This window comes from Denticeps clupeoides, chromosome 4 (genome assembly GCF_900700375.1).
Source record: "Denticeps clupeoides chromosome 4, fDenClu1.1, whole genome shotgun sequence".
Lineage (NCBI taxonomy): Eukaryota > Metazoa > Chordata > Actinopteri > Clupeiformes > Denticipitidae > Denticeps > Denticeps clupeoides.
In genome coordinates this window covers 8,330,224-8,351,225 of record NC_041710.1, presented here as the reverse complement: position 1 = coordinate 8,351,225, position 21,002 = coordinate 8,330,224, and the positions used below count along the sequence as shown (strand labels likewise).

At 41.3% G+C, this 21,002-nt stretch overlaps 1 protein-coding gene across 4 annotated transcripts in view; it reads left to right on the top strand.

Moving 5' to 3' along the window:
- tnr (tenascin R (restrictin, janusin)) overlaps positions 1-21,002 on the top strand; it is a 117,881-nt gene that overhangs the window by 92,424 nt on the left and 4,455 nt on the right. For all 4 annotated transcript variants that reach the window (XM_028977009.1, XM_028977010.1, XM_028977007.1 and 1 more), the window contains 10 exons: positions 3,803-3,922; positions 4,268-4,411; positions 6,007-6,123; positions 8,059-8,202; positions 10,777-10,907; positions 13,416-13,548; positions 16,138-16,289; positions 16,622-16,718; positions 20,265-20,426; positions 20,826-20,989. In XM_028977009.1, coding sequence (XP_028832842.1) covers positions 3,803-3,922; positions 4,268-4,411; positions 6,007-6,123; positions 8,059-8,202; positions 10,777-10,907; positions 13,416-13,548; positions 16,138-16,289; positions 16,622-16,718; positions 20,265-20,426; positions 20,826-20,989 — 1,364 coding nt within the window. The remainder of the gene's footprint in view (positions 1-3,802; positions 3,923-4,267; positions 4,412-6,006; positions 6,124-8,058; positions 8,203-10,776; positions 10,908-13,415; positions 13,549-16,137; positions 16,290-16,621; positions 16,719-20,264; positions 20,427-20,825; positions 20,990-21,002) is intronic.

Below are 21,002 nucleotides of genomic sequence, written 5' to 3'. Positions count from 1 at the left end.
AAATGCGAAAAGGAACAAAAGACCTAAATTAGGGTCTCCAAATGTCAGTGCAGTTTCTCCTGGCACAAACAAGGTACTTTCACCTCCTGAAATCATCGCCACAAGCATCTTCAGCTTTAACTTACTACTGAATCCCAATTGCATAAACCTATATGCAAAGATGAAATGTATGCATACGTATTGTTTTTAAACAGACGGTGCAGAATTTAGTGTCAGTAATATATTATTTTAGCACATCCTGAAGACCAAATGCTCTCGCCTGTTATTTGGTGCAAATGTACAAATTGTAGTTAAAACTTTCTTCTTGGATTACCATGAAACAACCCATTTTCCTCACGGCCACCAGTTAGGAGTCTGGATTTATTCCCAGTCTTATACAGCTTCCCGGTATCAAAAAAAAAATTATATCAGGGCCAATTTTGAGCATGGAAGTGAAAGCAAGCCAAACGTTAATAGCCTCCTACACAAACTTGAGCACTTGTGAAAAACTGTGCAAAATCATAATTATGTGTTGGAATTAATACAGTACAGTACTGTAGGTTTTGTGATGATCTTTAGGTCTGCCTTAGGTCTGTATACTCGTCAGCTAGTTAGAAGGAACCAAAACTTAAAGTGATACCTTCATGAGACAGGAAAACGAGACACATTGTTCATTTTCTCACTGAAGCTCAGGCTGTTCTCCTCATAAATGCGACTTGTCAGCATTACTCCACACAATGGAGCAACTTTTCCTGGCAAATTGGTTCATTACAATTTCACAGGCATACTCAGATATACTCTTTTCAAATCATAATTATTTCTTCTGTGTACGAACTTCCCTTAATTACGTCTGGTTACGTAGAAGATGTGTTGCTGTCATACCAGAGCTCTTTTGTTTGCAACTGCCAAGCCCAGGGACATTGTTCACAGTCTGGTTTCTGAACTCGACTGGGACCTCTGCACCATCTCTTGATCAGTTCAAAGGCTGACAGGTGCGGAGGCTTCACCAACAACGTATACTCTGTTGTTTCAGATAAACTCTGAAAAGCCACAAACAGTAGGCTGGCTGCTATCAGCACTTTCATATAGGCAATGTGGACGTAGCGATGCAGCAGCCGGTTACACACTGCCAGCTAAGTTAAGTAGCAGAACATGGGGCGGCACAGCGACAGCGCGGGGTCAGAGTAACCGTAAGTGGATGGAAGGACTAAAAGCCTCTTTTATCCAGAGAAAGTTCAACACCCCTCCTTTTATTGACAAATAACCAACAGCATTATAAGGAGGGCGGGGATATTTTTAGCCAACTCTTCTATATTCATGCAATAGGCAGGCTAATTAATCACTGACATTTAAAAAAAAAATGAAAAGCATTGTCTGACTTTTATATAGGTCAGAAAGATGGTAATACTTTGCATGGTCATCATTACTTAAATGGTTCATTATATATATGCATGAATCTTTCGTAATGCTTCAATTCATATTCATACACTTGATTATACAGTGTTACTGTATCTGCTCCATAGCTAAAAACACTGGCTGAGTAAAAAAAAAGACATTGCATTGTAATCGAGAATTCTATCCTCCAAGTAACTGCCTAATTTTGCGCCAAAGTGAAAGAGGTTTGCAGATCACCTCGGTGACTTCAAGGACTCATTCATGCTATGCACCGGGTACTTTTATATGCGGACAATGCTGTCATCGCCGGGTGGGCTGTTGGTGCTCTTAGTAAGGCTAACTAGTCTGAGTAATGTGGAAAATACAACGTAGATATTTTGTCATTGGGTAATTCAGTATTGATGTAATGTAGTGTAGAAATTATGATTCCTGGATTCGGTAGTAACTGTTTTGCTGGTGTTTGTAACAGATGTAACAACAGCTCCAGTTACAACAGTGTGAGGGGGGAAGTGGGTGGATGATTGGACATTTACTCATGGGGAGGGGCTCTTGCCAATTGAAGCTTACAGCTTAACAGGCTCTGGCTATGGTGATGTCGCCAATGTGTGAAAGACCTTTTAAAACCGTTTTTATAAAAAAACAAGGGAATTTCTAAATGACCTTAATCATTTGAATGGTAGTGTATGTATTGTGACAATGATATTAATGTGTTAAGTAGTTTTTATTGTTTGTTCATTTCTGATGGCTTTAATCCAGTTGTCCTCACAGATGTTTTATGACTTTTTGGAATTGGCAAATAACAATAGTTTCCAGATGGAGTGCTCACAAATATTCTGCTCTTCTTATAAGCAGCTGTTTAATAGTCTGAAAATCCTGAACTATTACGGACTGCTCTGCTGAATGGGAAATAATTAAAGACATGCATACATGAATAATCAGAGTTCATTTTACTTATTCTACTCTGGAAGCATTTAAATGAGGCCGACAGCCAGGTTATTAATTGCCTTTCCTAGTCTGTGAATTAAATTCATTACTATACTGAATGTGGTTTGGAAAATGGGTTTCCACACTTGCATTATCTCTGGTTGTTGCCAGATGTATTCTAACGCAGTGCCTCTCAAGCCCAGTCCTGGGGACTGTCTAGCACAATTCCAGGATTTCAGTTGCTCAGCTCACCTGATCCAGCTAAAGAAGAGCTTTGTAACAGACTGAAATGTGTAACACTCGTGGGAACTCCAAGGGATGACCAGAGGACCTTCTGTCTAAAGGAAATCCTGTGGGTCACAACATTGAATAAGCAAATATTGTGTGAAATCAGGTTTTACAATAAGGGCATTACAATTCACCTGACAAAATATGATGTCGTCTACCAAGATCATAAAGACTGAGCTATTCACATCCACTCTTTGTGGCCTTTTCTGTTCTATCCCACAGAACAAATGTACATCATTGATTTTACTTCTCGTCCTCTGGGAGATGGTGGCGCCCTCCCTCTCCCCAACAGCTCTCGCCCTCTGTGTTTCTGTCAGTGAGCAGCCTGAGATTTGACTAGAAAAAAATCCATCATCTGATCCTTGGTGCCCTGAGTTTAAACCTTACCGACCTGGCCTTATAATTCCGCCACTCTGTCAGCTCCATGCTCATTTGTCATTATTGACTGCATTTGTGATCCAGATATTTGGAGGGGGGAAAAATCCACTTGTAGCGGTCCAAAAATGGGCTGCCATTAGACACCACTGAGTTACAGTAATTCTTGTGACCCAGGCTAAAGTTAGCAATTTTTTTATTCATTCATTTTTATGATGGCAACACAACCTAGAATCTCTCCCTTTAAGAACATCTTTGTTGATAATGACCTGTTGAGCCGTGTGTGTGTGTTTTGGCAGTGAACGGATTAAGCTGTAGAGGGCAGTGTTCCAGCGTTTCCTTGCTCTCGATTGGGTGACCCTGCAGAGCAAACATGTCCCATTATGATGTCCCTGATTTGTCCCTATTACAAGAATAAAGATTAGTGACATCAGTAATAAGTTCAATGTTATTTGAGAAAAAAAAAAACATGAGAGAACATTCAGATTTTAGACATTTTAGAATGTTCTGTTTTGGTCACAGCATGGCTTTATAGTAGGGAAGATAAGTGGACTTACCAAGCCATGTTGTTGATGTTGATTAATAAAATTAATATCCAATGCTTATTATCTTTTTCTAAATAATATGATAAAGTTATTAAAAATTGTCTATATACTAACACCATGGCGTTAGTTTCACAGTTTTTCAGGTTTTTTTTTTTACACAATCCTGCAACTATATTATTAATAATTTTCAGCAGAGAGTGACATTCTGTTATGAAAGTCATTTGATATCATAGCTTGAGGCCGTGATATAGCGAGTGCCTCTTTATCTTCTCACTGTAAGACCTTCATTGCTACAGGTATGGACCCGCCTCGAGAGATGACAGTCTCCTATGTCACTGAGGACACCGTGACAATATCATGGCAGCAGCCGCTGGCTCCCTTTGACTACTACAAGATGTCCTACCAGTCATCCAAAGGTAGCAGCTCATCCTCTTTCTGATCTGATGCTTTGAAAAGAGAGACGCACGTTGTTAAAACCTCAGTGGAGGATAGAGAGGAAAAAAAAGAAATAATAAGATGAGGAACTGTGAACATGACAACATTGTTAGACATGGCATAAAAGTTTGTCATTGATGCTGTACAAAAAGAAGCAAAGTGAGAAAGATATGACATTTGTGGAGCGTTGTTTGACAGAAATACTTTTGCTGCAGGTAAAAGCTAGGAAGCTGGTATGAACTCTGTCTTTGGAGGGTAAACAGTTTAGCAGTTTAGGGACTTCTGTTAGAGGCAGTCTGTTTCACTCTGTCACCCGGGAAAAACAGGCAGGGTGGATAGCATCGTGATCGACAACAATGCCTTCAACTACACCCTGAGCGGCCTTCATCCAGCCACCGAGTATGAGATCAACCTCAATGCAGTCAAAGGGAGCCAGGAGAGCAAAGTCGTCTCCACCAGTGTCTTCACAGGTAGATCCCATGCTCCTCTTTATATTCACTGACTGAACACTACAACACATTCCACTCATTTAATCTAAAGCAGCCTGAAAGTAGAAACAACATGCAGGAAGTGGGCGAGAAGTGAGTAAGTGCAAGGATGTGCTCTCAAAAGGTTTTAAGGATGGAAGGCATTTGTCTGATAGTGTTTAGTAAATTGTTTCTAAGCAGCCTTTCACCTCTGGACAATTTCACTTCTAATATTATTTGTTTGAGAATTCTGGAGACTATTGATGTGTTAATAGAATATTTAAAACATTTCTATCTGTGTGTAATGTGTGATTCCCTCACCATTGCCTAATGAATCTAGAATGTTCAGACAATAGACAGATGTTCCTTCATGTATTATTCACATATCCAACTGTTAATTATAAAGTGTAGGAATACAATCCCATTTGCCTGGTGAAAGCTACAAATCCACTCTGACAGCTCTACAGGTTGTGCTCTTTATAGGATTTTAATGTAGGATGAAGGTGGATATAATCGCTGCCACAGAACAGATGTACATCATTGATTTTGATTCCTGTCCTCTGGGAGACGGTTGTGCCCTCCCTCTCCCCAACGACTCTGTGTCTGTCTGTGAGCAGTGAGCAGAGATTTGACTGGAATAAAATCCATGAACTGATCCCCGGTGCCTGGAGTTTAAACCTTACCGATCTGGCCTAATCATTCAGGCACCCTGTCACCTCCATGCTTGGAATTCTCGTTATTGTCAGCATTTGTAATCCAGGTATTTGGAGAAAAAAATCTACTCATAGAGGTCCAGAAATTTGCTGGTCCAACTTCATGACTGCTCACCACAAATTACATCAGATTTCCCACAGATAGAGTGAAGTGCATTACAGCAGTAAAGTACTCAGGCTAATGCAGAGGTTTGTGTGCATTATTAAGCAGACTGATCCAGTTTTAGGGATATACCTGATACAGCCTTATAACCTTTATTTCGTCACCAGTTGATGAGTGATGAGTTGAAGTTTATCCACCTTCCCATTATATCAACTTGTATTATTGGAAGCAAGCAATTTAAGATACTAATCTTAATTTACCAAGGATCTCCTGCGGTTCTTTTAAATTATATGAAGGAACTGGCGTTGACCGCACCAGAGTGGCAGTTTGTGTGGGACTACTGTTGGACCAAGCCATGCAAATGCAGAAATGCGGTGATATAGTTGCAGAGGGTTTTTGAATAGACTACTGTACACATGAGAAAAACAGGGAGAAAAAAAACTGGCACATTTTATTCAAATTAAATTAAAATGACAACCTTTTTCTTTGTGCGTGCATTTGCCGGCAAAATCTGTTGAAATCCATACACATTTGACTGTATAATATCCTTTTATGCCCTTTGATGTTAGTTAGCTAATTACAGAAAATGTGATCTTCTTGAGGCTGGAAATCACAACAAATTATCCTCAGCGAGCAGAATTCTGCCATTCCTTTCAGAGGAGGAAGTGTTTTGCATAATAAAAGGCGACAAGAAAACAGCCTCCACATTTCACATGTTTATCTGGAAAAAACAGGCATGTTGGTTCTGGAACAATTTGAGTGTTACATTCTGTTTCCTGCAGCCATGGACATGCCTGTAGATCTCACAGCCCTCAATGTAACACCACAAGGAGCTCTGCTGAGGTGGACCCCCCCTCTCTCCAGCGTGGATAACTATGTGCTCACCCTCACCCACAAAGGTATGTGCCAAGGACTGTGGTTTTGCAGCTGGGGTGTTCTAGGCTGCTTTAAATAGCCTTTGTGATGTCCCCAGTATGTGGGCATAGCAAGTGAGAAGTGAAAAGTTTGTCACAGTGGATTGGCAGAGCTAAAGTCATTAACTCTGATTAGAAATTGCTGGTGTCTAGTAAACCAGGAAGTTCATGGGTGGTTGTAGCCTAGTGGGTAACACAGTCGCTTGTGAACCAGAACACCCAGGTTCAAATCCCACTTACTACTTGCCTTGTCCCTGAGCAAGACACTTGCTCCAGGGGGACTGTCCCTGTAACTACTGATTGTAAGTCTGGCGTCTGATAAATGCTGTAAATGTAAATGTCAACACTCTCTGACACAATACACATTGTACTTACTATTATAAATGTTAAAATAAATTAGACAGCTCCTATACAAGACACTTTACCGGACACTTCAACTAGAGACTAAGGTGGCCTAGAGACTAAGGAAGTGGACCCATTTGCGGGTTCAAATCCCGAACCACCAAGGTGTTAAGCTGAGTACCGTGCCCACATACTGCCTTTCATGCCTGCACACTGCTCCATCAGGGTTAAAAGCGTGGTGTATCACATGTGACAATTAATCACATTCACTTTTTCACTTTCACATAAGCCATAAATAATATAAATAATGCTTTGGCCTGCACACTGTCGTATTTGGATCACCTTGACCCTACAAAATGTATTCGCCATGGCATTGTTTCAATGCAACATTTTTTATAGACCAGATTTCATTTAGTTTTATTTAATTATTTGTGTATGTATTAGGCATATGCCACGAGTCCTAGAAATGTAAATTACACTGCGCTCAGTCACAGAAATGGGACTGGCCATGTGGGACAGGGTATGACCTGTTATTGGCTATTAAATGTTATGTAGCAGAATTAAGTTATTTGCTGTGGCTCAGGTATTTGTTGCAGTAATTTCAACCCTTAGCAACTCAGTTGAATGGACAAAATGGACTAATTGTTATGTGTGGTCTGTGGTCACTTGCATATAAATCTGAAGAACATGAGTGAAAGTGACGTGATTGTCAATGTGATACACAGCACAGCACATGGTGCACACAACAAAATGTGTCCTCTGCATTTAACCATCACCCTTAGTGAGCAGTGGGCAGCCACAAAAGGGAGTGTGTGGGGACAGTGCTTGGCACCTCAGGATTCGAACTGGCAACATTCTGATTACGAGTCCAGTTCCTTACCTGCTTGGCCACCACTGCCCTAACATCATAATGGGACAGATTCATGCATATAGAATATACATGAATATATGAAAAAGCACCTGACAAAAGCAAAAATTTTACCCAAGCCAGGGGTGACAGGGTAGGGGTGGGGAGCTCAGATGGCAGCAACAAATCTGTGCTCTATGCTCCATGCTAAAGCCAGTCAGATGTGAGCCAATTCTGAAATTTGCTGCCTATCACACAGGCAGAGTGTAGTTCAGTGTGGTCAGGATTTGTGTAATGTGTCATCAGTTCAGTTGACACGAGTACTATGCACTCTGCTCATCTGATCAAGGGGTGTACATTTGCGCCCCTCTGTTTGCTCCCATTTGGCTGCAGAATTTGCCAGAAACACGTTGGTGGTTAATCAAGGGGCTCTGCTCAATTAGACCACAAATGCCCCTGGTTTTTAATAGAAACATGATGGCACTCATCCTCGCACAATAATCTCATGTCAGGTCTTGAGCTAAAGTCATTGGGAATGGGTATTTATTTGCGCCAGCTGCACTCAACAGAACACCTCAAAAATATTATGTGTTTGGACGTGTCCCCAGTATGTGCAAACAGATTGGGAATGGCTCAGCAAACATGAAATAGGCTGTCGCTGAGTGTTTATGCGAACCACTCCATCCCAGGATTAATGAAGCAATCTGCTGGTGTGTCTCTCCATCCTGCAGTCACAGCTGACACCTTCCTGGTGGAGGGCACCAAAAGGGAACACCAGCTCAGCAAGCTGATACCCAGCATGAGCTACTCCGTCGCCCTCTATGCCACCAAGGGACCCCTCACCAGTGGAACAGTCATCACCAACTTTGTCACTCGTATGTACCTCTATGTCACCTGTGTGTCATATGAATATGTCTCCACGCACCTCCACTTATTATATTTTTAACTAACCATCTTCAATCCATTTTAATCACAGATAATGTGGCACATTCTCCACTGGAGAGGCAGTCATTGATTGCATGTAGGCGTACTGCACCTTAATCATTGTCTTCTTTGCTGAAATCTATTGCTACTCTATAATGTAGAGAGCTGTATAAGGTGCTTCATAAAACCACTTTTTTAAAACATGAATGGGGCTTGACGTTGTCCGGGCCTGCTTTTTTTATCAGTCTTCAGAAATTATATTGTACATGTTGTACCTCTATGAAATGGTAATATTACCTGAATGTAGCCATGTATAAATGAATATTGTTTGTGCCTAATGATGTTTTTACCAAACTATATGTCAGTTGTACAGACTGAATGAAACCTAACATACCCCCAGCACTGAAACAGGGTGTAGGTTGAATTCACAAACAGAGAGCATCTTCAAACGTACAGAAATGCTCTAGTTTAACAGAGCTGGGACTTTAACAAAAAAAAAGCCCCAGTCAGCAAGGTTCCTGCATTCCTGTGGGAACGTGGACTCAGCCGAGTCACTCGGCCCTCAGACTACCTCTTCAACACATGCTACCCCATGCCGATGCTTCCAGCCCAGCAATCTGTATTTTCCTCTTGTGTGCTGCCGTTATTTCCCCACAGTGACAGTTTTCACTTTAAAGAGAGCGGGTGAGCTCCTCCAAGGCTCCGCTGGTAATATTATCCCCCTTCCCCTCGCTGAACGCTTTCATTATTTTGCATTGTTTAGAGGAAATGAATTGCACACAAGTGTCACAGGCCATCAACTTCGCCACTCTAATGCCAGCCATTCTGCAGACTTGTCACAGACTGCATGTTGATGACTGCCGCTTGGGTTCCTCCACTTTAAATGTTCTTTTTTTTTTTTTTTGCTTCCAATTTAATGGTAATTTGGTCGCCGGACAGTTACGCTCTAATAACACTGGCCTTTTAGGTGCTGCCATGCCCTGATAAAAACTAACAATGTTTGCTTGGTGCAATACACATCTTTGGGCAAGGCTCAGTGCCTGCTGATTCCTCCAGCTCTGCTGTGACAGAGAAATATTTGTTTTGGCAGTTTTAGAAGCAATTATGGGTCTTATAATTAAGAAGAAGAATAAAAAAACGGCCAGAGCTGCATGCTCCTAAGCAACACAACACAGCAGCATTGCTCAATTTTAGATATTTGAATACAAACACACATACAAAACACACACAATGATATAATGTGGAGTGGCTTTCTGTGGCGCTGTGTGTTGTCTGCTTATATCAAGGGATTTAGATAACAGAGATGGCTGTGCAGCAGAATAATCAAAGAGAAAAGGGATGCAGTGAAGAAAATAAAATAACAGCTCTTTACCAACAGCCATTAACATCATTCATTGATGTCACTATTTATTTCTATGAGATTTGGACATGTAATTGCATTGGGAAGTTTGCCGCTGGATCTGAAGGGGGTGGCTTTGTTCTAATCTTCACACTCTATTTAATTAAGGCAGTTTTCCCAGAGCCCCTTTTTTTCACAGATTATCGCACAAATAATTCTCAGCAATGCAGCCAGCTAAATAGAAATGAATCACGTTAGCACAATGTGTGCAATGGCTGAGGAAGTGGGTGAGAGGAAGAGGCCGTGCTCTGCAGAGAGCGAATTCAAGAGAGAGGCCAAGAAGGAAGAGGACCGTTACTTTATATCCAGATAACAATAGACAGGAAATCATGATGCTCCCTTTGCGTTTCACCTTCTTCATGCCAGTGCTGCCATGTTGACACTCAGGTTTTGCTGTGTTCCACCAGGGTTTCTCAAGTAATAGGTTAAAGTAGGATTTTTTTTGGTTTGATTCGTTTAATTAGGTATGTTCTGTGATGGGATCATATCTATGATGGGATTTGCAAACTATGGAGGGTTTATACAATTTCAAGCACCACTGAATATAACTAGCATTCATATTTATGTTCTTAAAATAAATATAATGTGTTATGACGCATACAGCTCTATTACCCTATGGTGAGACTGAACTGAGTTAAACCAAACTGAAGTTGGAGAAGGTGAGACAGCCGGACAGAAAGAGAGAAAAATATAAATAGAGAGCAAACGTGAACATTGAATGTCGAGTCTGTCACTGTGCTGACGGAGCAGTGGGTGTATAGGTCTCTTCTGTTGCTGGAAAAGTGTCACTCTGTCAAAGAAGGCCTCCTACACTGCTATACACACTTGTCCATGTGTGTGTGTGTGTGTGTGTGTGTGTGTGTGTGTGTGCGGGCGCACGCTCTGTACACCGACTCTACAATTTTCTCCCAGGCTTGTCATTGTACCTCTGATGTCTGACTTGCCTTTCCCCTGGCTGTCGCCATGTTAACGCGAGGCTGAATTTGTCACTGCACCAGGCAGCAGGGAGGAGAGTTTTCTCGTTACTGCCTGCATTGGGTTCTAGGAGGGGCTGTGTGTGAGGGGCTGAGCAAAGACATAAAAGCTGTTTACTTGAGTTGACAACACTTGACCTATGACCCTACAGCTATGGATGCACCACAAAACCTGACGGCCAGCGAGGTCAACCACCGGAGTGCCCTCATCTCCTGGCAGCCACCGATAGCGGACATCGACAACTACATGCTCACATACAAGTCAGCGGACGGGGGTCGCAAGGCAAGAACAATCATTTTTCATACTATCTATCATTTAGAATTTTTGTTTGTGCTTTCAATATTCTCCAAGGCCGCTGCTGAAAATGTGGTCCACCCTGGGACCTTTTTCACTGAATAAAATGGAGTTAACTCTGGAGTTTATTCAACTTGTTCTATTTAGTACCCTTGTAACATTGTATTACATTTGGCAGACACTCTTACATTCACTATTTACAGTCCCTTTTGAACAGTGTTTGGATAATGTGGCTAATTTGTCTGTGTGTTTGTCTTATTTGCGTTAAACAACAACATTTTAAAATGATTAATGTTTAAGACTGACATTTGGCCATTTGCTCATTATCCTATCCAACCAAAATCTCTTTTGTGTCACTAGATAAATAAACAGATTAACAGAGCTGAGAGAATACTGCTATACCAATGTGCTCCACATGAGATCATCAGCAGGGAACTCAGCATATACCTGTGCATGTGATTACAAATTCAGCCAGTGACATGCTGGTCTGTTGCATCTTGCTGCCATTGATGACTTCTGAGGAGCTGTGAATGAAAGAGTAAATACTGAATAATAGTAGGGCAGAACATAATACAAGAAAAAGCTATGATATGCAAATGAATATTTGTAATTTTTCAAAAAATGATAACATGTTGCACATGTATTGAATGCAAAAGACATTGTGTCAGCATGAGCCCTAGTATAAGGAGTTATAAAGAAGCTTGTGCTTTCCATACTTGTGCCTGTGTAAGTTCATGCAGGGTAGTTTTTCCTGTGCTTGTGTTTGTCCAGTGGGTGTCAGTGATGCACAGAGCAAATGCCCCTTGCCCCACTTTCATCTTCATTAACTCTCCCAGCAGAGGATTTCATGCTCCGTACAAGATGTTCAGAGCAAAACCAAAATCCACATGAATCCTATTCTTACTGCATCACAGGCAATGCACAAAATGTATTAGTTAATATTCTGCATAATTTGTACTCATGGTTAATTACTGAGATGCTACTGAGATGCTACATCGTGAGGATACATTGCTCTCAGACATTAAAAAATGGAAAGAAGTTCAACGCCTACCCATTATGATTATTTTCTTGGTACATGCTGCTTTATTCTTCAGCAAAGCCCCAAAATGATTCACTATTATCGTTAAAAGCAACTCTGACATTCTGACTTCATTTAAGGGCCATTCTGCTGCATAATGTAGGTTAGTCCCTGTTTAAACCTTTGAAATTCCTGAATATTTCATCTCTGTTCTTCATGTTTTATTTGCCCGACCCATTTCCCTTCCAAGAGTTATCTACGGACATTGGGGGATCCACCCAATTGTTAGAAAAGGCGATATATGGAAGAAAACTCCACATGGCTCCACACCAGATATTGCTGATAAGTGAGGATTTGTCAGAAAACACTGGAGAGGAAACAGAGGTGTCAGTGGTGGAAGGAGTGAAAACGAAATCCTTCCTGTCTTCAGCTGGACCTCAGAGCACCTCAGTCTGATAATGTTTCTCCCTTCCTCCCTCACTTGCTGTTCTCTATCAGCCCCAGTGAATCTTTGTCACTAGAAAGCGGAGGCAAGGAAGAACCCGGACACAATTTACTACCTCTCTGTCAGTTTTCTGTCTTGGTCGCGGCTGCCTCGGTCCTTGGAGCTGCATTACTTCTCTTCATCTTAGTTCATGTTAACAACAAAATACAGAAGGAACAGGAACTCTTACCAGAGTTCCCTTTTTACCACCAGCAGAACAGACACAGTCTGTTCAAGCAAAAACAATTTATTTTGAACCTGAAAACATGATTCTTAAAATCATTTTTAAGTTTGACCCCTAATCATCAACTGGTGTGCTGTTTGGTGCAATCCAGCATCTTGCAAGTAATTATTAGTTTCACTGTACGTTATACAACACGTTAAGTAAACAGCAAGAAGGTTCTGTGAATCCGTAATGGAACCTGTTCAATTTTAGTTCACATTTTTAGTTTCTGATTTCTAATTGCTGCTGTGTACATTATTACTCACTTCGTGAGATCAGTTTCCTGTTGGTGGACAAGAGCTATGCAAGAAGTTTCGATCTGAACTCAACCTAACAGATTCCCACACAGCAGAACAACATAATTTTCAGAATGAGATCAGCAACATTTGATTCATTGTACCTGATATGCTTTTGGAGGTGCCACTCAACAACAGAACACAACTGTATGAATTGAATTGTACTGCAGAGGAGCATGTTTGGTAATGTAAGCACTGAATGTACACTTAAATCTTTTATTTAATGGTTTGTGAACATTAACTTATTATTTCTGCTCAGTATGAAGTTCAGTGAAATTTGTTTTATTTTTAATCTCTGATGATATCTGTTGAAAAATCTGTTATCTTTCTGCCACTACATTTTTCTAATAGTAAAAGTAACAATGGAGCTGAAAATAACATCAAAGCCAGAATGCTGAGCCTTCCTGTATCAGAGAGTGACAATAGGGACTCAGCTGGTGGTCTCTATCCCTCTCCCACTCTGATCCCACATTAGGAGATGATCCTGGATGCTGAAGACACATGGATCCGTCTGGAGGGTCTGGGCGAGACCACTGAGTACACTGTGCGACTCCAGGCAGCCCGGGGTCTTGAGACCAGTGCTATTGTCTCCACCACATTCACCACAGGTACTCACCACATCCACTCTGACCAAAGCCACATGCAGGCACCCTGCCTCCCAGTGTTTACAGAAATAGAAATCTCCCTCCATCTTACCTGTGGCATGGCCAGGATTTACAGATTGAATAACTTGATGGCTGAAGTGTACCTTTACCTGTCATTTAGCCGTGCCTGATTAATTACGGTACAGGTCAATTGTTTGGATGTACCTGGGTCTCGCAATTTTTACATTTTAGATAAAGTAATAATAATAAAGTGAAGTGATTGTCACATGTGATACACAGCAGCACAGCACACAGTGCACACAGTGAAATTTGTCCTCTGCATTTAACCCATCACCCTGAGTGAGCAGTGGGCAGCCATGACCGGCGCCCGGGGAGCAGTGTGTGGGGACGGTGCTTTGCTCAGTGGCACCTCAGTGGTACCTTGGTGGATCGGGATTCGAACCGGCAACCTTCTGATTACGGGGCCGCTTCCTTAACCCCTAGGCCACCACTGCCCCAAAGTCAGGGCTCGTCCGGGAGCAAAACATGATGACAAGGGACAATGAAATAACACACTTGAGGTCACACATTTAGACTGAGATACACACATTTCAACAAGTTCAGAAGCTCACATGCAATACAGAGCATTCCTCATGCTTAGAAATTATTAGCTGCACAGAAATTGAACAGAGGAACGCTTAAATCGCCGAACCAATTCCGCAATTTACAAAAATTCAACGATTTCTGAAAGCAAGGAGGCAGCTTTTTCCAGTGATATTAGCATCATTATGGTAGTCCACAATGTCAATTAAGCCCTGGGAATAAGAGGGCTGGTTCCCGGAAGACAAAGTGAGTGAGATGGACCTCTGCAGAATAGTGTCATTTTAGGGGACTTTTTATCGCGTTTTTACTGTTTGCTGTGTTATTTTGCGTTTTTCTCTTTCCGTGCTCTTATTTCAAATGGGATGAGGAGGTCATCAGAATGGGTCTGATTCTCGCAGCCAATCACCACATCAGTGGCTTGGAGAACTGAAGCAGACCTGGTTGATGCTGACCTCCACCTCCGAGGTTCAGACCAAAAAGAACTCCCGGTGTTCAACCTCTTGTCACAGATGCGCAATCTCCCAGTGAAATTTTCTCCAGATTGTGTTAAAATACAAGCAAGAGTCCTGCACTGTGTGCAAGAGGTTCCATCAGGGGCCAAAATCGCCTGGACGTGTTTAGAAAAAAATCTAAAATCTAAAAAGTAACTACAGGGCCAAACTTCAAATGCTTGCTATATTTCACTGTTTTATATTTCGAACTTCATATTGAACATTCAAAATGTTTTGCTCATGTGCATTCTGGGTGACTTATTTAGTAAGTGTTTTTGTGTTCTCTGTTATTACACCCTGTAATGACATTTCTAGCATACTATAAACCAAAAAAATAAATAAATAAATAAAATTTTGGAAGAAGGAAAAAGGCACATAAAGCATGTTTATAACACATTTACAGCTGAAACAACAAAATAAGTCCATGCAATATTCTTTAAATTATAGGGTTTAAAGGATTAAAGACCCAGTCCTGAAGGTTTATGCTGAACACTTTCTTATCATTCACTCGTGTTAATCTTATGAAGAAAATCAGTGAACAAAGCAGTCATAAAAAGTAAAAAGATGTGACTCTGAAACCTGTCATCAAACATACTTTGCTTTCTCCTGCAAAAATATTAAATATGTTTCTTGTGTTGGATTCTTCAAAATAGCCTCCCCAAAGCGAATCTGCAGAGATAAGTGAAAACCCAAGCAATTTTTGGATTAATGTCATTTTTTATCTGGACATGTCCTCAAGCTCAACTCATCCTCAAACTGTTATTTGCCAGAGGTTTGGATATTGCAAAAATATCCCAATTAGTATAGTGGAAATGGGCGTATTCGAAAAGCATCAACTGCCTGGTCACAATTTTTTTTGCTGAGAAAGCGCTACCTGAATTTCAAGAGAAAAAGTGGCTGACCATTTAACAAATGTGAGACACTTCACCACTCATGGCATATGTGTGGTCCAGCACAACCTGTAAAACATATCAATATTATACTTTAGTTTAAAATAAAATAAATGAATGATTTTGGTTTCATTTTACGCAAAAAAAATTAAGTATTTATTAAAAATATTGCAATATTATTTTTAGGCAGTATTGTAAAGCCCTAGTTCAGTGTATCCCATTTGAGCTAAGACCATCTTTCTTGTGCAAGTTGTTTTTCATGGTGCTCATGCTTTAGCTAAGAACAAGCCAGCTACCAGGATTTTTATTCAGTTTATTCAGTTGAGAGCGAGTACAGAACCCTGGTACAGCAGTGGTGACATTGCACAGTGTGAGAAGCAAGGATCTAAAGCAATCTGTGCAAACATGTTAGCCTTGCAAAGCATTCGGTGAAAAAAATATGTGAGATTTTTGGAGGTAATGAAAATGTTTGTTGCTGCAGAATGTGCAGCACATTAAAGACATTGATGTTTTTGTTTAACCATTGCAATCTTTCTGAGGAAAAAAAAAAGGGTTCAGATGAGTGTCTTCTAAATCTCAAGAACCTGTCTGCTCAGCATTTCTGAAAACCGCTTCCTGTTCTGCCGCAGGAAACCGCCTGTTTGCCACACCGCAGAACTGTGCCCAGCACCTGCTGAACGGAGAGTCCCTGAGTGGCGTCTACACCATCTACATTAACCGGGACCTGAGCCAGGGTGTGCAGGTGTACTGCGACATGACCACAGATGGCGGCGGATGGCTTGTACGTGTTCTTTTTATGTTCATAAAAAAGACCAAGATTTGCTGGTTGCTCAGTGTGAAAAAAAAGATGGTGGACAGGAAAATGATCTTGAGTTGATGGGCCTTCAGGCAGAATCGATTTGCATGATGTCTCCATTTCTTAAAGAAATCAGCCCACACTCCTGGAAATGGTGAAAAGCACACAAAATAAACTGTTAAGATGAAAGGTTTCTTTTCTCACCATTTATACTGTAATAGAGACAATCCAGAGTTGACTGCCAGACTTCAATGAGAAGTGATAGCATTGATCTACAGTGAAATGTCTGATCAGTCTCTGGTTTCGTCCTGTTTCAGGTCTTTCAGCGCCGCCAGAACGGCCTCACAGATTTCTCCAGGAAGTGGAGTGATTACAGAACTGGCTTTGGCAACCTGGAGGATGAGTTTTGGCTTGGTGAGGAGATAAATGTTTTGGGACATGTGTGCAGTGTGGTTGACCTATGCTACTTTGACTACGGTTCTCATCCAAGTGTCCAAGTGTGCAGGTGAAAGAAATTCACTGATGTACAGAACACCGACCAAGAGTTTTAGGCACTCTGAAAGTGTAAAACACTTCAATAATAATTATTAAGTTGCAATAATACATGGCAGTCAACAGATGGAGAACAATATAATATAGAGTCTCTATCTCTAGAGACATTGTTTCATAAAAATAAGGAAATTCCTCAATTAAGTAGTGTATGTCTGACAGCACTATGACAGTTGGGAATTTGTTTCCTGTTGAAGTGAAAGTGAAGTTATTGTCATTGTGAAACACTGCAGCACAGCACACGGTGCACACCACGAAATGTGACCTCTGCTTTTAACCATCACCCTTAGTGAGCAGAGGGCAGCCATGGCAGGCGGGGATCATTAACAAAAACGATAGACTAACTTTTTAGCCGGTGACAATATCTTATGTAGCGAGCAAAAATCAACTCTGTGCAGGTTGTGTACATAACCAAAATGGAGAGATTTAAATGCATCGCACAGAGAAAGGGACAAAAGAACAAACCTGAAACAGAGGTGAGACTAATCATTCCGAACGAACACAGAACAATGTCCCTTGTTATTTATTTAAAAATAATACAAAAAGAAAGAACGCAAGACAGACGGACAGATCAGGACCCCGCACAAGACGTTGGATGGAGTTCCCGCTACGGGGGAGCTGTAATGGTGTGAACTGGAAGTGCCAGGCTCGGGCCAATGGCCTGCGTGTGGCAGGTGGCAGCAGGGAGACAAAAAAAGGGCACTTCTGTTTAGCGATCCCCCACACTTCTCTGGAGGCGCACCTGCTCTCTTTAAAGGCACCGTCTCCGGTCCCGGCCAACAAGCAGATACCACCAATCAGGCCCCAAAATGCACCTAAACAAACACTGACAGACAAAAACCAACAAACCAAACCATGCAGACCTAACACTATCCTCAGTATAATACTGTGGTCAGTGCCAGAGAAGCCGATGTAAGAATTGTACTAAGACTGTTCACCACCCCCACCACTTTTTATGTCTCGCTTCTTCACCTTCCTTGTTCAGTTCAGAGCCTTGTAATTCTTCACCACTCTGAGAAAGATCCAGCGCCTGCAGTCCGCCTTTCCCCTGGAGAGCTGAGAACAGAGGCGGACTCGGGCTTGAGACCGATCTAATTTTACTGCTTTACAGCAGAATCCCTCGGCAGCATTATCTTACTGGCAATAATAAAGTGCCACAGCACTTCCACACCCTGGCTGTGCGTGTGTGGAATTGCAGGGCCTACACAACCACACAGACTCAGACATGGAGGGACTCAGTGAGTCCACCCATTTAAAATTGATTGCTTTCATGCAAAATAAACAATTTTGAGGGGAAATAATAGCATTTGTATTTTTCTTCTTTTTTCCTCATTATAAACCTATAATCACATGAATGAGAAATTAACAGCTCTGCGTGGCCCACTTTCCATAGTGTGTCTTGTCAGAGTGATAAAAATTTTATGAATCTCATTAAGAGTGTTACTTTTTTGTTTTGCTTTTTTCATCTCCAAACTGATGTCTACTTTTCAATGTATTCCTGGCACGTTATTGACCTACCGTGTATTTTTAGTAAGATGTGCTTTGTGCATTTGGATGCAGATCAACATTTCCAAACCCCCACAAGCTTCTGTCAATAGACCCTGAGAAGTGCTTGTTTCAGCCAAAGAGGGAGGAGGAGCAGAGCTCGGCGTGGCTTTAGAAGTCAGCATTGATGTCGTTACAGGCAACGCATTTTGCTGCCACTAACTGTCACAAAGGCAATCTCCGCATCCACCCTTCCACCGCCTAAAAGCCACCCGCGAGCATCAACAACAGTGTCAACTGTCAATCAAAAGTGACACCTGCACAGCACAAAATACAAACTCAAGGAGACAATGCAGCCTGAAGGCCGTATAAAAAAATACATTCGGAATTTGTTGGTAGAGATAAAAAATACAATTATTATTATGCAACTGGAATCCTCAGTCTGTTTTTCTCCCAATCTATATTCATAACCCTTTATATATTACAATATGTTATAGCACAGCAGAGTGCTACACATAAAGGCAAAATGCTGCCTGTTTTGAAACTAACAGGGAAATACTGTTCACAGTACAAATGTCACAGTGCAGCATATAGGTCTCCCCCTGAAATAATGGCAAATCACGATAAGTCTCTCCGACCCATGAGGCTTTAATGCGCCTGATGACATTTTCTTCAGAGTGTAACCAGTTTTATTCCAGGAATCGATTTGAGAAGCATCAAAATAAAAATAAATAAATAAATGAATTCAAAAAGTCTCTGAAATAGATAACCTCATGTAACACTAAGGGTATTTAAAGGAAGCTGACGGTTGTTATTCTGCCACCTTTCATTCTGATTCAGTGACCTTCTGTTACTGCATGTAATTTTTTGTGAAAATGCTTGAAAAACGATATGACTTATTTGAGAAGAATGGTTTCCAAAGGACATGAAAAATGAATGAAAAAATGAACTTGGACGCGCAATCTGTTTGATACTTTAAGTTTTTTGTCCCCTCAGACAATCTTTCACAAGGCCATCGCAGCTGAGGGAGTGCTGGATATGTAGGTCATGGCCAGTTGCCACCTGCAATCCACCCTTATCGCTCCCCATCTCAGCCTGCTCTAATGTACACCTTTTTATTTTTTTTAATACGTATAATAAAAGAAGATTGATGAAGTTGAGCTGTCCAAGATGATTATCTTGGTTTTTAATTTTCCTCCTCATTTCAGCAAAATTACAGAAACATTTTGGCAATAATAAGGCGATAAGCCTTTTTAATGTAGGAGGTTCTGTATAATCGGAGCAAGGCAATGGGACCACCCAATGAATTTTTAATCATGATTTTTTTTTTTCTTTCTAATTAAGTAAATGGGCAATCTCTATTATGTGATTAATACCATCTGATTACGTGTTACATAATGTGAGCTGAGTTTCATGTAGTTTTTCACAAATCTTATTACACTGATCGGCTCTCCGCGCCACAGTGGGGATACTCTTTGTAGTGTTGATTGGTATCTCCTCGGCCCGTCCCATAGGCAGCGTTGGTCTCCCTACCACAGCATGCTGCCGTTTACACAGAAGGACAATTTAAATCCCCGTCAAAGCACCTCGCTCCTGCCCGTATTTACTCAACTAATGCACAGTTATTTCTGTTTATCTGGACACACAACAGAATGATTTCTCCAGTCCGGTTCCGAGGATGATGGGAAAGCATGATTTAATCTGTCTTATCAATACAACATGTCCTAGTGGGAAGACGGGGTACAATGGTGGGTAGAGTCGGCCTGGCTGGGGAGCATCTTGACTTTACGCCGTATCCTGTTATCTGCCTGTGGCACATTTAAGCAACGCTTTGGGGACACGGGTGTCTGTGAGGTGCTTCGGCGGGAGATAGTTCTGTATCGCTCTTCTCCACAGCTGAGTTTTTGACCTCTTTTCCCCATGCAGGCCTGGACAACATTCAAAAGATCGGCGCTCAAGGACGTTACGAGCTGCGAATCGACATGAAAGACGGCCAGGAGTCTGTGTACGCTAACTATGACAAGTTTTCTATCGGTGATGCCAGGAGCCTTTACAAACTGAGGATAGGAGAGTACAACGGCACTGCAGGTGACTAACTACACACTTTGTAATTTTAATATAATTTAGTCTTTCCAGCTTGAACCAAATGTGTTAAGGCAACTTTTAAAATTCCTTGGCTCATTGGAACCATTTTCCATATAATCATTTTTATCTTCATCAGAGTACAACTAGTTTTATTCCATGAATCGATTTGGGAAGCATCAAAAAAAAAAAAAACAATAAATTCAAAACGTCTTTGAAATAGATAATCTCATATAACACTTAAGAATTTTTAAAGGAAGCAGAAGCCTGTTACTGTGCCCCTTCTGTAACTGTATGTATTTTTGTGAAAGTGCATGGCTTTTGAAAAAAAATCTTTCTTTCTTTCTTTCTTTCTTTCTTTCTTTCTTTCTTTCTTTCTTGTTCTATTTATTACCTGGGTCTTAGGCGACTCTCTCAGCTACCATCAGGGTCGGCCTTTCTCCACTAAAGACAGGGACAACGACATCGCTGTGACCAACTGCGCCCTCTCCTACAAGGGGGCATGGTGGTACAAAAACTGCCACCGAGCAAACCTCAATGGCAAATACGGCGAGTCCAGGCACAGTCAGGTGAGTAGATGCC